Source organism: Alligator sinensis, unplaced genomic scaffold (genome assembly GCF_000455745.1).
Source record: "Alligator sinensis unplaced genomic scaffold, ASM45574v1 scaffold746_1, whole genome shotgun sequence".
NCBI lineage: Eukaryota > Metazoa > Chordata > Crocodylia > Alligatoridae > Alligator > Alligator sinensis.
The window spans coordinates 1636843-1652918 of record NW_005841959.1 but is presented as its reverse complement, the minus strand read 5'-3'; the positions used below and the strand labels follow the sequence as shown (position 1 = coordinate 1652918).

Sequence of the window (16076 nt, the reverse complement as noted above, 5' to 3'; positions counted from 1 at the left end):
CTGCAGGGGACAACCCAATTTCTTGACAACAGTAAATAAGGCCCTATCTGTTGACTGTATCAAAGGCCTTCATCAGATTGTTGAAGGCTATGTACAGTACTATGAGAAATCTCAAGTAACATACATTGGTAGGATCAGGCCCAGAGATACTGATCCTGAAAGAAATTCCATTTGTACAGACTCATTTGTCATTTGTCTATCCCAGTAGCTTTAGTGTACCTTGGTGCAGACTTAGGTCCCACCTGTGCAGAGTTTAGACTGTCATTTTTTACTCTTTCATTTTCTACATTACAGCCTCTGCCTTACAGAGTCAGTTATTCTTTAGATACTAGCCAATTGCCCATCAAGAATGGTGGGACAGGACCCATCCGGGCTCACTCCCCCTTTCCTCCTGCTGCTTGAGGTCTGGGCCTGAGGGTGGGGAGAAGCTGGGCCACCACTGTGGGGGGCCTAAGAGGAGCAGTGGGGCCAGACCGACCCAGCGGCAGTGGGGGGATGGGAGGAGCGGGTTTGGGGCTGATGTGGAGGAGTGGGGGTGAGGGAGGAGTGTGCCTGGGCCTGATGGGGGAGGAGGCTTGCTCCTCCCCTCCCCCAGAGTTACTGTGTTGGGCTGGGCCAAGCTGGGCCCGCTGACCCCCTCCCCCCCCACTGCCATGGTGGGCCACCTTTCCCCCCCAGCTCAGGCTCACTCCCCTCTCCTCGTGTCAGGCCCAGGCCCAGTCCTCCTCTGGCCTCACCATCACCGCCAATGCCACAGCTCACCTGCTCCTCCCCCCACCCCCCCACAGGGAAGAGGGGTGGGGGAGGAGTGGGCCCAGGCCTAAGGAATAGCCAGCTTTTCCCCTGCTTCCCCCCTGCCCCCATGTTGGGTCCAGGCCCACTCCTCTCTCCTGTGTTACCTGCAGGGAGCAGGATGGGTCAGTGAAGCCAGCCTTGCCGGCCTTGCCTCCCCCACCCTTCCATCCGTTTTATTGCTGCTGCCTCCAGCCATGCTGGCCTCGCCCCCTGTCCCCCACTCCATCCCCTGTGTTCCCACCATCATGGAGGTGAGCTGCCTTCTGTCAGAATGCCTCTTCACATTCTGATTTGCTGATTGTCAGCCAATAAGAGTGCAAATAAAGCGTTACAGACAGACAGACAGACTTAGGCTTTTATAATATTAGAACTTTCACTAGACACGGCTAACACTAGACATGGCTCAGTAAATCAGGACCAGTGACAACAAAGTTGAAGCCCCTTTCTGTTCGTTCGTGTGTGCAGGTAACCTCTAAGCTAAGAGGACGCCTTTGAGAAGAGATGTGAAGAAATGAAGAAAGATGTTAATTAGTGGGAGTAGCAAAGAACACAGGTAGGATGAGAATGAGGAGCCCTGCTAGTTCACTTATTTCTACTGATAGGGAGATGACTGTGCAAGTCTAGAGCCCTCTTTGGTCAATTAAATTTAAGTTTTAATTCAAATCATTTTATGACAGTTGTTCTAATCCTCTCCCTTTAAGGATTATATATGAATAAGAAAAACTGTTACTCTTTAGAAAGACATAGCCACAAGCAAGAGATTTCTAGATACTTTCAATAAAGTCTATAACAGTATACACCGATATACAGGCCTAACATAAGGTTTTGATTAACATCAACATTTATTATCCTTCATTGTAAATATAGACATTGTTCTCAACTTCAGTCACTATTAAGAATGTTACTCAATAAAAGTTGATACTCTCTTTAGTAATAAATTAGTATAATTGTATTTTGTTTATTTTATAGTAAAAATTCTGACCACCAGCTGGAACCCTTTATTCAATTTGTGCTGTCTTTATTCTTATTGAAGTCCCATTGGTTTAGTTAATCCCATTTATTGGGCTAATATATTAATATTGTACAGTAGCTTCAAAATTTAAATTGCTTGGCATTATTTTATTATCATTGGAGGAGTGCAAAGCACAAATACAAGGATAGAACTTGGTTTGTTGAAAGTAGAATTAAGCACTTTAATTTATTTAAAGTATTACATAATTGACTTAGTAGTACGTGGTTAATTTTGTGTCTAGCTTGCATGCAGGATAAATATTTTGTCAGCTAGGCAACATTCATTTATGTATTCTAGTCTAACTCATGTGTGGTACAGTTATTCTAACTAATTACTCCTTTGTAGGACTTTTTTTTTCTTTTTTTTTTCTTTCCAACCTTTTGTAATTAAAGAGAACCAAGCAGAGGAAGTCAGATACATGTCTGATCGCTCTCTGATGTATTGTCAAAAAATAATTATGGCATTTTGCCATATGTCATGTCTTTTTATATATTGCTTATGGGATAAAATGAGGCTTGACATAAATTAATTACTTTCTTTCTGATAAACTATCTCAAACCATGATGAATCCCTACAGGAAAAATCAGTGTGACATTGAAGATGGCAAGACTTTGTAAGACTGTATATTCTAGGTTTCAAAATTATTCTTCAGGACTTTGTGTGAGGTAAAATATGTGGGATGTGGGACCTCAGGCAGATTTCTGTAATCTGCCAAGTACATCTGGGGATGCGAGCATCTACCAGTGGGGATGCTTATCACTATAAGGAATACCAAGCAAATATCAGCAAATCTCCACGCAAAACTGATGCCAGAGCTGAACTGGGTGGGACAGGGATGTGTTCTCTGCATGGCAACCTCGGGCATGTCATCCTGCAAACATTCCATGGCTCCAGTAGAAGATTCATCTTGTTTTCTAGAAAAATGACTTATTTGTATGCCTTTTCTCTGTAGCCCTTCTTTCTAAATTACGGTATGCCTTGTAGTTTCAACAGTGTTTAAGTTAGCTACTTTACTTTGATAAGATAGCTTCTTATAGGAAAACCTGAAGAGGGCTACACCAAATGGAATGTATAAAGATTTAATAGAAATATATAGGAGTTCCAAAAATATCCTACAAAATTATTTGAAAAGGATAGACAGTATTTTTACAAGATTTTGAATCATTCTGCCGTCTAAATATGTTATTTTAAAAATCTCTTGCGTGATTTAGAGGTTATATGTAGCAAGGTTTTCATTATTAAATGCTGTAGGATATTTTTGTGCAAGTTGGCTAAATCACTCAGGCAAAATTCTCATCCACTTAGGTGTTTTTTTCCTAAATTGTTCAGGATTTGGTTTTGAATTGTCTGTAGCCAGGCAATACTAGAGTGTTTTCCGGCAGATGGATACATCTTCTTGGGTTAACAATCAGTACATGTTGATGTATTGATGTGCATTTACTATTGTTGTTTCTTTTATTCTCTGATCTTTTTAAAAGAGATGCATTTTGTTGGCAGCAGCAGTAGTTACAACAACAGAAATAAAGTGCACTAAATTAAATTAAATCGCCGTATAAGACAAATGGCTTTGCTGGGGTTACACTTCATCTCATTTTGATCTGCTGTACTTACTGTATATACTTGAATGGGTTAGAATATATACAGCTTTTTTATTTCACTTCCCCATATGATGTCAGCAATGTCTAGGTATGAAGTGTGACACCAGTATAACTGAGCAATTTACAAGATGAAACAGATCCTCCCCCTGCTCCCTCCCCCTGTTGTCGAGGAACAAACTTTAGTTCATACTGATCTTTCATATTTTTTTTTTTAAGGATCAGATGCATTTTCCTATTTCAGAATATAAATGTAGATTAGTCCTTTTTCTCTGGTATAATCTGCATCTCTCAGGGTACAAGGAAATCATACACAAGGATGAGAAGCATACAAACCAACCAAAGAAAAACTCATTGTTATTGTTTTCTAACTTTTCTGTGCAGCCAGAATGAATCAAAATTTTTAGTTCAGAAAACATTCCAAAACATATAACTGACAGTGGTGATTTGGTAGAAGATCGAGACTTGGTAAACTTTTAACACAAGAAGCATTTAACTTATGACTTTCTTGAGCAGGGCTACCTAATGTTTTGCTCTGTTTTAGGAAGTATAATTCAGTTTGACCTGTTATGTTGATCAGGTTACTATAGAACAGTTTGGAGTAGTAGGAATACAGCATGCCTCCCTCCAAACACACTTTCTTCCTTCCCATAAATTCATAAGCATGAAGAAAAAAAGCTCTAATTTTTTGTGGAGCACAATACAAGATAAATTAAGAAGGAAAGGAAGAAAAATGCCGGAGGGGTGGCACTGTTACAAGATTCTGTGTAATAGAATATGCAACAAGAGGATTTTATTTGATGAAATAACTCCTACCAGAAAGGGATGCTTGACATACGTTTCATGGTATATGCTGTTTTTGCTGAGGGAGGCAGTTGACTCTTTCAGAAGCTGCATTAAAAATGAATAGCACAAGCTAGAGCATCTGACCATTCTCCTTCAGCAATGGACTTATCCTATTATTTAAATGTAAAAAAACCATTTGAGATGTGCACACTGATATTACTTTTTTATTCCCATGACCTCTATCCTTTCTTGTCTCCTATTGTTTGTCACTCTCCTCAGTTACATTGCATTAAGGTTAAAGGGTGACTTGATCACAATATTTTAGCTACCGGCATGAGGAAAAGACAAGAGTATAACAAGATCAAGTGGCTGGAAGTTGAACTGAGACATAATCAGGCTCAAATCAATGTGCAGCTTTAAACAGTGAGGGGAATTAACCACTGTACCATTGTGGTAGATTCTCCATTCTTGGCCCTTTTAAAATCAAGATTGGCTGTTTTTTTCCTAAGAAGATGTATTCTAATCTGAACAGGAATTACTCAGGGAAGTCCTCTGGCTTGTTTTATTCAGGGAGTCAGACTACATAATTGAAAATTACCCCTTTTGACCTCAACACCTCTGAATCTGTTAAATCCAACTGTAAGTATTTTGAAGCAGAGAAAGTAGCTTATCTTTTTATTGGCATTGAGAATTCTGTGCACATTTTCTAAGGCTCCTAGCCTATATAAGTAATAGATGCTTATTGCCAGGCCAGTAACAGCATAACTCTTTTCTTCTGTTATTTTCCTCCAAATGGTTTCTTTGTCTCTCCAGCAGAGGATGTTACTTTCTTTGAGACTACTTTGACATGAGAGAAACATACAATGTAAAGAGGAAGAATGCTCTTAAAATGCTACTTCTGCATATAAAAAATGCCCCAAATATTTTACAGGTATTTTAAACACTGTTGGGATTACTGATACCAACAGGTGTAGCACCAATCCAGTCTCAACTGCTTCACCCAGAACTTTAGTAGCAATGTTAACATAGATGGGACCTGTGGCCTTTTTAAATCTCTCAGAATATGTTGCTTATAGTAGTTGTTGAAAGAGTGGTGGGATAGGTAACCAGGAGATCTGCACCAGTGGGGCAGCAAGGCTTAGAATGATTCAGTCTGGATATTCGTGTCATTGAAGTATAAAATGCAGCTGATTGAATTAGGAACACTTTAGTCTTATAATACAGGCAAGACGGTTCTTCCTCTGCTTTGATCCAATCTTCCTGCTAAGGAACACTGGAAAGACGTTTCATTGGAGCTCATCTGCAATGCTCTGCTAGCTCTGGGCACCAGTGCTGAACACCATAAATTACCACCCCTTTCACATTGCCTCCCCAGCAGTGCTGCTGCAGGAAGCAAGCAACCGTAGCCAGAAATCTAAATTCCCATAGTCGCCCATAAGAACATGCAGAGCTCTACTTCACAAGCCCAGTGCACTCACCTTTCCCCTTATTTTAAAAGTAACCAAGTTTGTACCCTTGTGCAATGCATGTGTTGGTGTGTGTATGTTTAAATGATTTTTTTTTTTTCTGGGTGAAATGCTGGAAACAGGCTCCAGAATGAATCTATAACTTTGTGGAGCCAGAGCATACAAAACTCTTAAGAGCGGGCAGCTAATAGACAAAGACTCCATTCAGTGTGTAGGCAGATAGGAATGCTGGTACCAAGCAGCTCTCTAAAGAATGTTCTTTTGGCAGAAGTTGCCTGCTAAAAATGAGGGGGAAAATGAATTTAAAATGTATCAGGCCTGGCATTGCAAAGTGATAAGACAAGTTAGCTGTTCAACATGAACGGCCAATTGCATATTCTAGGTCCTTGCTATTCTGTCCCTCCTACAGTCATAGCCCCAACCAATGTTTTGATATATTACAAAGTGGCCGTTTATTACAATTGACTGTTGAGGCCTGTGCTCTGAAATGCGTTCTGTCAACAGAATGTAAGTGACTGTGGCATTCTAAAGCTCTGCTGTTGCAGTAGCTTAGTTTTCTTGGGATTGCCATGCAGCAGGACCAGTGTTGCAGTCCCCGGTTCAAGCTCAAAATGTTGCACAGGAAGACGTACCATGTGAAGGTCAGATACAGCTATGATTCTGAGGGCTTTTGCTTATCAGCACAGTTAATATACATCAACCTTGTGTGAGTTCTGACTGTCAAAGGCTAGATTTTTTAATGTGACCTAGTAAAGAAAAATCTTGCTGTTTATTGCAGATTCTCTTATCCGAAGATGAAATGTGTCTGGGTGTGTACAGCATATTTTATTTAGACATGCACTACTATTCAGAGAAGTAATCACAATCTGTGTTACATGTGGCACGTTTCATGCATGGGGAAAGGATAGCTTTTCAGTCTCCATGGTTCTGAAAGAATATATGCATGTTGTTCTGTCTTATAGGATCTCCAGACAGAGATTGAAGCTCATACTGATATCTTCCACAACCTGGATGAAAATGGACAGAAAATCCTGAGATCGTTGGAAGGCTCTGATGATGCAGCCTTGTTGCAGAGACGCTTGGATAACATGAACTTCAGATGGGGCGAGCTTAGGAAAAAATCCCTGAACATTAGGTAGGACTCCCACAAGATAAAAAGCTGGCAATTGATTTGCAAGACAGTATAGTACTTTTCAAGCAACACCAGGGTCTAATTTTATTTCTGTTTCATTCAGTTTTGGAGTGATTCGTGCTTTTTTGACTGTTGAATTACTTTCTAAGAATGATTAATGTACCTGGTATGGAGATGATAGTGAAGGATTAAGATTTGAGGAAGATGATGAGGTTTTTAATTCCGGTTGTGATATAGAAAAAGAGATTAACATGCTTAAACAGTAATTCTAAACACAGGCTTTTTTACAGAGCTGGGTAGGACTTATCAATGTGTCATAAAAGAAAAGTGATTAAACTACATACAATTATTAGGCTGTATTTGGTGAAACTGGTTTTTTTTTTCCTGGTGCAACACTAAGAATAACCTTATTTAAGATTAGTAAACTTTATTTAAGGCTTCTCTCTCAAGATAGAGGGGAACAGAATTGAAAATTAAATCCAAGAGTAAAAAGCATCACAAGGTTTCTTAGGAGAAGAAACTCCTTGCAAGAAAGCATATAATAAATGCCAGTGTAAGAAAAAGATCAAGCAGAGGTACAAACCTCAAAGGGCTTAGAATTTCTTTTCCAAAGAAACTGACCAGGAATCTTCTCTTTCTAACTACGCTTTTTCAGTAGACTCCCCAACTCCATTGCGCGCTCTCTGTCACTTTTTCTTTTACTCACTTACTCTGTGTTGGTGGTAGTTCAGAGGGCAGCAAAAGGTAGAAGCATTTTCGAAGTCGTGTATGAAAGATTAGCTTTTGCAGCTCAAGCCCTGAGGGAGGTCAGTGCGTGTAATGACAAAAGCCATCTTCATAACATCAGTCATTAAAAATAAATGAAAGATGTGAGGCTGAAAAGATATTAGTAGTTGAAGTCAAAATTAAAAAAGATGGTTTTCTTCTCCTTTCTTCTGGTGAGCAAAAGAAAAGCTATATAATCCTTCAAAGCATCACTTTTAGTTCCTTTTCTTTAGATGCCTCTTTAGGTGTGAACTTGCTGAAATGAAAAGCGGTTTGAGGAAAAAAAAACAGCATGTTGGCCAAACATAGGTAATTTAATGTATGAGATTTTCTATATCCAGGCTTCTGGAGTTCACTTACTGCTGTCATTAATCAACCCAAAAATAGAAACCTGAGTTTATCACAGTGGCGTTACACTTTTAGATTAAAGATTTAAAGCAAAAGGCTTGCTTTCTAACACTTTACTTGTAATAAAAGGTTCAGAAAATATGTAGGTTGGCATATGAGATAATGCTTTAGCTTTTAAAACACTCGATTCAGATATGACTGACAACTGAATTAAAATGAGTTTGGTATTCTCAGTCTAGTCCCCAGGAGGTGTTTCTTTCCATCAGAAATTCACCACAATTGCTAGTGCTTGCTAAGGGGAGGTCTCATAGCAGAAACATGAACAGAGTTTGTCCTGTAGTGTAGTGTGGGTTTTAACCATTCCCTTGAATATCTTGTTTTGATTTAGATTAAATTTCAAAGATGAGTCTTATTTTTTTAAGTTCTAGAAAAGTGAAGCTGGAAACCCAAAATTAGTCACCCTGCGTCGGCACGTTCCATTTTGAATTTCTAAATGCCCAATATTTTGTTTAAAAATATATATGGGAGAAAGATCAATGTCAAGAAGCATTAAGAAATGGAAGAATTTGATTTCCAATATTATCCATTTTTCACTTGTTTGACAATTCTGATCAAATCTACCTAAATCAGCAAGCTTTACCCCAAAGTACATTTAACTTGTTTTTAACACTAATTTAAAACTGCTTTACTTTAGTTATCTGCTTTGTGTTTTCTGTTAGACCCTAAAATAACAGCTATATTTAAAAAAAAAAAAGAATGTGGACTTCTAAATATGCATTTAAAATATTTCTATTTGAAAATTTTACAAAAAGTGATGATGTCTGGTAACCTCCATAAAACTGTGGCAGTATAATTTGTAGAGACCTCAGAAAAATGTTAAATTAATATTAAATAATGGTTTTTAAGGTCTGTACATGGATCAAAGTTCAGCATTAAGTAGCATTACATAGACTTGACTTGGGAAGAATAGGATTCTGTTGAAATTTCAGTAAAAAGTCTCAATGAACAAATTCGGCTACATGATGCATTTCATCATGTGTTGTTATCAGTACAGTTACCATCAATCCAATATTACATATTTGAAGCAAGGTCATGGATCAGTTTTTCAGAAGCCCCTACATCACCTGCTAATGGAAGTAAGGGTATGTTGTCATGCTACTTGCCTTCCCCGTTCCCCACCACCACCACCTACCCTGCTGACCATCAACATTAAAACTTCCCTTGGTTCATCCCTGAGATAGTCTAGCCCACCCCGTGCTCTGATTTCATGTTCCAAGACCAAGTTTCACTCTCGCTCAACCCTTTTTTTTTAGTGTGTTCAAAACTCACACAAACTAAGCAGGATGGCAGCACAGGAAGCCCATAGCTCTTCTGCATCCTACTTCCTGCCTATTTTACCTGTGATTAGAACCAGCATAGAAAAAGACAAGTAGTGGGCCTGATTGCTAAATCTCTACTTGATTTTCCTAATATTCCCCAGCTGATTCTTCCTAGGAATTATCTTCCCATTACTTGTGTCTCTTTCTGTTTCATGCATACAGCAAGCTAATGCAATGGCAATTGCTTTATGTGCATTTAAATATGTGGGAGGGCAAATTTTTAGACATTTAAAGTATGCTATAAAAATAAATATTGAATCAATACACACATTAGTTACCATCTTGCTCCTACATGATAGCTCTCCGTGGAAAGTAATTGTTTGATATTATTATGTTCACTACTAAGTGAACAATATAGAAAAACTCCTTTTGATGTTTTGACTGAAATATTATGTTTTCTCTTTTTCATTTTTCAGTGGTGTTTCGTTTCTCTCATACCTCAAATACTGCAAACATTCTATAGCCTAAATTATCACTTTATCTATTATAAGATAAAGCATGATGTGCACTATTGTGTTTATGTAGTAACGGTCTGCTAGTTCTATTAATTTAAGGAATAGCTGTTGCATGGATTTATCGTGTGGTGGAGTACCTGGCACAGTGGATTCTGCAATATTCATTCAACTATTGGAATGAAAATGTAATATCTGTTTCAGGTTGCCTGATCTTATAATTGTCCCTATTTATGCACAGTTAGCAACAGTTACAAGACAGCACAGTATTGCTCAAGAAAAAACTGAATAGGATTGGAATATCAGGTATATTTAATGCCAGACTTGAGGAGCTTGACTAAAGTTAAATCTAACAGAACCAGATTCAGCACAAGTTGAAGTCAGTGGAAAGATTGTTATTGACTTTAATGAGTTTTGGGTTAGACCTTCTCTCTAATTTTAATGATCATTAAAGTATCCACCAAAAAAACCCAAATAACTCAAAAAAGAAAGCTTTCATTTGGGAATGCAGGCTGTAGTGAGTTGGGATTATGCCTTTTTATTTCTATTATTACCACAAAGAAGAATATTTTTACTGCTCCTGATATAACAATGCATGCTTTCAGGTCCCATTTAGAAGCCAGTTCTGACCAGTGGAAACGTCTACATCTCTCTCTCCAAGAACTTCTGGCATGGCTGCAGCTGAAGGAGGATGAGTTAAAGCAGCAGTCACCCATTGGTGGGGATCTTCCCACTGTGCAGAAGCAGAATGATACACACAGGGTAGGATTTTTTAATGCTCTTTTAATGGCTGTATTGTGTATTGTTTTATAGATCTAATTTTGGTTTAGAGTTCACACCTGCTTTGTTGGAAAGAGTATAATGCCACTGAAAACATTATTTGGAAATAAAGGAGGGAATTTTCAGAGGCCTCCAGCTCCCTCTGTGTACTTTGAAATTCCCTGCTTAAGGTTCTGTTTAAATCTCTATTATTACTAGTTCTAATTGGGATATTTTTTCTGAATTCACAATATTCACACTAGTAGCTCCAGGCCTAATGCCTCTTTTTTCCCTTGTTCCTGCTCCTCTCCTAAGGTGGCAGTGAGAACATAGTACTAACTGAGAACCTGTAGTTTCTAAGCTCCAACTTGTCTTGTTCAACTTAGTGCTCATTCATAGCACAAGGGGGAAAAATTCAGATTTGTTTAGTATACCAGCCTTCATAGCTGGTAGGCATCTCATACTCTTTTAATTGCTATAAATATAGGCAGTCAAATTTCTGTGTGGGCAAAAAGATCACCCGTTACGTTATCCATAAAATAAATAAATTTGCAATTTTCAACATAGACCTTTACAAAATCAGTGATATTGGAAGAAAGGATTGTTTATCACCATTTTGAAAACTATCATAGGGTTTTGTGGAGCTGGACAGCTATTAATGGTGGGTACAAAAATCATCAATGTAACATTTTGATGGAGAAGATGTTAGATGGTTTTAGAAGCCTGATAATGGAAGAACAGTACTTTTTTTACTCCTAGGATATAGGTCATATATTCAAAATGAGTACAGACCTCCAGGGATTAAACTTTTTGTTATATGATGGCAGCTTAGTAACATATGTGAAAACATTTGCTGTTCTCAGCTGAGGTGGGTAAGCGTACACACCATAAAAATGTCATGAGAATTGTAATTACAAAATGCATAGCACTCTCAGCAGAGAAACTGAGGACTGAATGGGTGTGGACATTATGAGTTACCCTATTGTTCATAAAGGTAACTCTTCTTTGTCATGATGTAGTATGAACAGTTGTTCTGTGGTTCCCCACATTAACCCTGCATTAAAATAAACAAGACTGAATCCAACACCCGTCATGACCTCTTAATCATTCCTGCCATACCACCTGAAAAAAGAGGTCCACAAAATATTCATTCAAAAGATATGACATATCTTGCTGCATAGAAAAGTTATGTTTTAAAAATACTTTTCTGAGTTAAGTAAAGTTCCCACATTGTTTAGCGTTAGTCTCACAACCTAGCTTTTATACAAATAGCAAGGAAATACATTTGTGGTAGATATAGATGCAACTCATAAAGATACTCTCATGGACCCAGAGTGATAGACTTCCATCTTCAACTCCCTCTGTGCAAAAATGAAGTTTATTTTCTACCTATGGGGACTTTTTATGCTCTTTAATTTTTCTTGAGCCTGAGGAAGGCCGTGTGTGCCCAAAAGCTTACAGAAACAGATTTGATTTTTTTTTTTTTGGGATTTCTTAGTTGGTTTAATAAAAGGTATCATCTCTGAACCAAGAGTTCTAGAGTTTTGCATTTCTTCTAGGTTTGTTAGGCATGTCATTATGGATATTTTCCAGAACAAAAAGCTGCAGATGGTTTGAAACTCACAACTTTTATTTGCCATCTTTGCAGTCTATTCTGATCAAAATGTAAAATCAAAGTTCTGACCATTTATGATAGCTAATAGTACAATAGCATTTTTTAATAGTGCCCATAGCAGTATGTGTTTCCATGCTGAACAGAATGTACCTGATTTCATTTGAACTAAACAGAGCTAGGTTTGTGTGCTACTGTATGAGAAATTACCTTGAAATCTCACATGCTATAGATGCAAGCCAATGACTTGGCTTTGAACACTTGACAAGAACTATACCATAGAAACTGATACAATAACAAGACTTCTTTGTGGCCCATCATCACTTCTGAGGTGATGGCTGATGTAAAAAGGTAGCAGTGAGGTCAGTGTTTAGGTAAATGTAACCTAGACTATTCATCTCTTCACCTCCCCCTTTGGGACTGAGCTGTTGCAGTCATGGGTGGTGGAGGCAGCACTGATCAAAAGAAGGGAGCAGGTCTTTCTGCTCTCAGAAAGAGCTGATTAAGATTCCCAACTACAGCAAATCCCCATGTGTCTCCTTCCAACACCTGTAAACATATCTGACCCGCTGGATGCCATTTCTTCTCCTTTTCTCTTTCTACCCTTCACTGAGTCAAACACCAGAAGGTGGTAATAATTGCTTGCAAACAAAAGCCATAGTTTTAGGACTTCCTGAAGCAACTTCTGTCAACAAGGAGAGGCTTATTTTAAACAAGTCAAGGTACAAAAAAGCATGCAGAACAATGCCTATGAATTGTATGTGAAAAAGACATCTACTGAGGTTCCTGTTATTAATATAATCTCCCTGAAAGCTTTAGTGCAAGCATTGGGGAAAAAAAAGTTTGAAAAAATGAATTTTGTATTGAGATACTGCAGTTCCAAACTATACAATGAAAATGTATTATTGCCTATGCCCAGGAGTTCAGCCCCTGTGGAAAATTATAGGTAAGCTGCAGCCAGTGAAAGCAGTTGTTATGATGAACATTAAAGGAGAATATCTTGGAGATCACAAAGTCTCAGACAATATTAGGGTTTCAAAGGTTATTCTGAAAACCTTGAATTTTATCCTGAAATGAAACAAAATATCGTAGAGCACTTAAGTACATGGGCTGTACCTACATCTGACAGTCATATTTTAAAGGACAAATTATATTACTCTATTTGGTTGGTAAAAAAGTCATAAGACCAGTATTAGAAAAATAAAGGTCATGCTCTCATGCAAACTAACAATAATGACAGCTATTTCAAAGTAGTCTCCTGGGAATGAGAAGCAGTGATGATTCCTAATAGGTTATGAACCACTAAAATGAAAGGTGGATATAACTTCTCAGATCCTCTCCAGTTCCCCAGAACAATTTCCCTTGTACTATATATATCTATTTGATGTGTTTTAAGGTGGCAAATCCAGTTACTGCAGTTAGTTTCTGGAAAGCAGAATGCATGAATTTCTGCCCCAGATGGAGAGGACAGGTTGAAGAGGAGATGGTGGTTCACACAAAAGATGCACAATCCTTTCACATATTTCTTGTTTGAGGGTTAGCACAGAAAATGGTGAGGCCAAGAAATTCACAGCTACATGGAACAGCCTGGGACCTTTCTTTTCCCTCACCAGTGGTGACAGCATGTAAGGTGCATTAGGAACTGCTTGAGCCATTTGACTGAAGTATCTAGCAGAAAGCAGCTTTAAAAGTATTCTGTGAATGGGGGAAACATGAAGTTGAGTTATGTTATAAGGATCCAGGAAAATTAAACAACATAGACGTTGGCATAATTCCCAATGATCACTCTACTTCTAACTCAAATCTTTCTCCCAAAATAAAATGTTTGAGATAAAGTAGAATTTGGCAAGACACTTAGTTGAAATAGATTATTTCTTAAGCAAAGATTTAAACACTATACACCTGCCACCTGACCCATACCTGTGTACTTGAGAACATCCTCATCCCCTTAGAGCAAAGCTGTACATTTTTCAGGGAGATAAGATATTCTTTGCAAAACCTAAAATGTTATGCATTATCATTGTGCCCTGACACTGTTTATGAAGATGTCAGATTCCACCCAGAGGTGATGACACTCCAGTGATAGATTAAGTGATCCTTGTGTGGTTTCCACATCAGTTTAAGTTTGTAAATCTGCTTTAAGGTGAAAGGTGCCAGATAAACATAAGTTATCATAAGTAGTTACCAAGAGACTTTATAAAATAGGCCCTCGTCCCTCCTTTTCTAATCCCCTCCTCCTCCACATAGATACACACATGTATCTCTCAGTCACAATAACTAAATATTTCCTAATATCAAAGCCAGACCAGTTTAGTCACTTGGAAAAAGCCTCTTTTTTCAGGCAATAGCAGTTTTTTAGTTTAAAGGGCGATATGTCTAGTTACAGGCACTCTGGCTCCCTGTGGAAGAAAGAACAAACTATAATCCTTGAAATTAGGTCACCCTGTCTAGCCTTCAAAGGTCTCTTACAGGGAGGGAGGGAAACACGATCAGTACAAAACTCTATCAGTTTCAAGTGATCTCTGATGGTCTATGTTTGCAGTTTTCTGTTATTCTTCTCCTGTATTTTTCCCCTTGAACAGCATGGACCTTGTATCACTCTACAGTTTTCCTGGTCCCAGCAACCAACCTACCTTGTTGTATTACAATCAGGATGTTATGGCTGCACAAGACACTTAGGAATTTAAATCCAACAGGACCATACAAGCACAATTTATTGTAACCTCTTAAAAAATATTTCATTTTGTTGGTGGGATTTTGGCCTCCAGAAAAGCTGTGTAACCCCAGAAGTATGATTCCTTTGTATGGTTCTTTTTTATTTTCCTTTTCTTTTCTTTTAAGCTAATGGTCATAAGTGCTTGGCAATTAAAAAAATATTTTGCCTGGACATTTTTCTTTTTGCTTGACTGAATGCACTTGTAGGCTATGTCTTCATTAGGGTGAAAACATGCTTGTGTGTTCTTGCTTTTAGGATCCTGTTATGGGATTAATTCTGGTGTAAACAGGCTACTTTTCTTTTCCATTTTTCATGAGCCCGATTGGCAAATCATGCTGTATATTATTTCCTTTAGATAGAGATTGTATTGTCATGGTTAATAACAATAGATTAATAACATATTAATTAACATTTGCAGGAGGGAAATAATCCCATAAAATTTATGGCAGGCCTGATTATGGTAAAAGACACTTGCTGTCTACATAGAATGTCTAGGTTTTCTACTTGACTGTGATTCCTTATCTTTTTATTTTTCTAAATTAATCTAAGTATCGTTTGAAGGGCATATTTTAAAAAATTGCATTTATACTGATAAATTATAATAATCCTGAATACATTTAACTGCAGCCTTTCTTCTCAAATTCCATTAAAATAGAATACTTGTCTGTCTCCAAAAAAAAAAAAGAAAGAGAAGAGAAGAGAAGAAAAAAAATACAGCGCTGTCTTTTCATTGCATTTTCATCTCTTAATTTTAAAAAAATCTATGCTTCCCTACCTGAAGAGATTTAAAGATACCACTGAAGCTTCCCAGTAGGAGCTGGTTGAAGTTTGAGATGAACTAATCAATATATGCATTATTAAAATGGTGGACAGCATGCCATTACTGCTCTGGTGTTGATGACAAATAGAATGGCTTAAATAAAGTAGTTTACTTGTTCTTTTGTCAGGTCATATATAATGCATGTTCGATTTCCACTGCAGTCACCACAAAGTGTGGAAGAAGTTCAAGAATTCAATAAAATTAGCCTGAAATCATTGGTTGTAAATTAGACATTCATTTAAGCTAATTCTGATATCAATGATGGTCTGCTTACCCTTGGCATGCATTTGTCAGGGCTTGAAGTTGATAAATTCATTTTTACCAAAAGAAGAGAATATGTCATTTATTGCCATTTATGAGCTTTGAATGTTAGCAAATACGTTCAGATGAATGTGTTCCCCGCCCCCCCCAAAAAAACCCAAACCTATCACAAAATATC

At 37.9% G+C, this 16076-nt stretch overlaps 1 protein-coding gene across 8 annotated transcripts in view; it reads left to right on the top strand.

Annotated features, from left to right (window-relative positions):
- DMD (dystrophin) overlaps window positions 1–16076 on the top strand; it is a 1961037-nt gene that overhangs the window by 1653186 nt on the left and 291775 nt on the right. For 7 of the 8 annotated variants that reach the window (XM_025200207.1, XM_014518487.2, XM_025200208.1 and 4 more), the window contains 2 exons: window positions 6617–6789; window positions 10336–10492. In XM_025200207.1, the coding sequence (XP_025055992.1) occupies window positions 6617–6789; window positions 10336–10492 (330 nt within the window). Of the gene's footprint in view, window positions 1–6207; window positions 6296–6616; window positions 6790–10335; window positions 10493–16076 lie in introns of those variants that run through there. The other variant, XM_006020581.3, reaches the window with a different exon arrangement.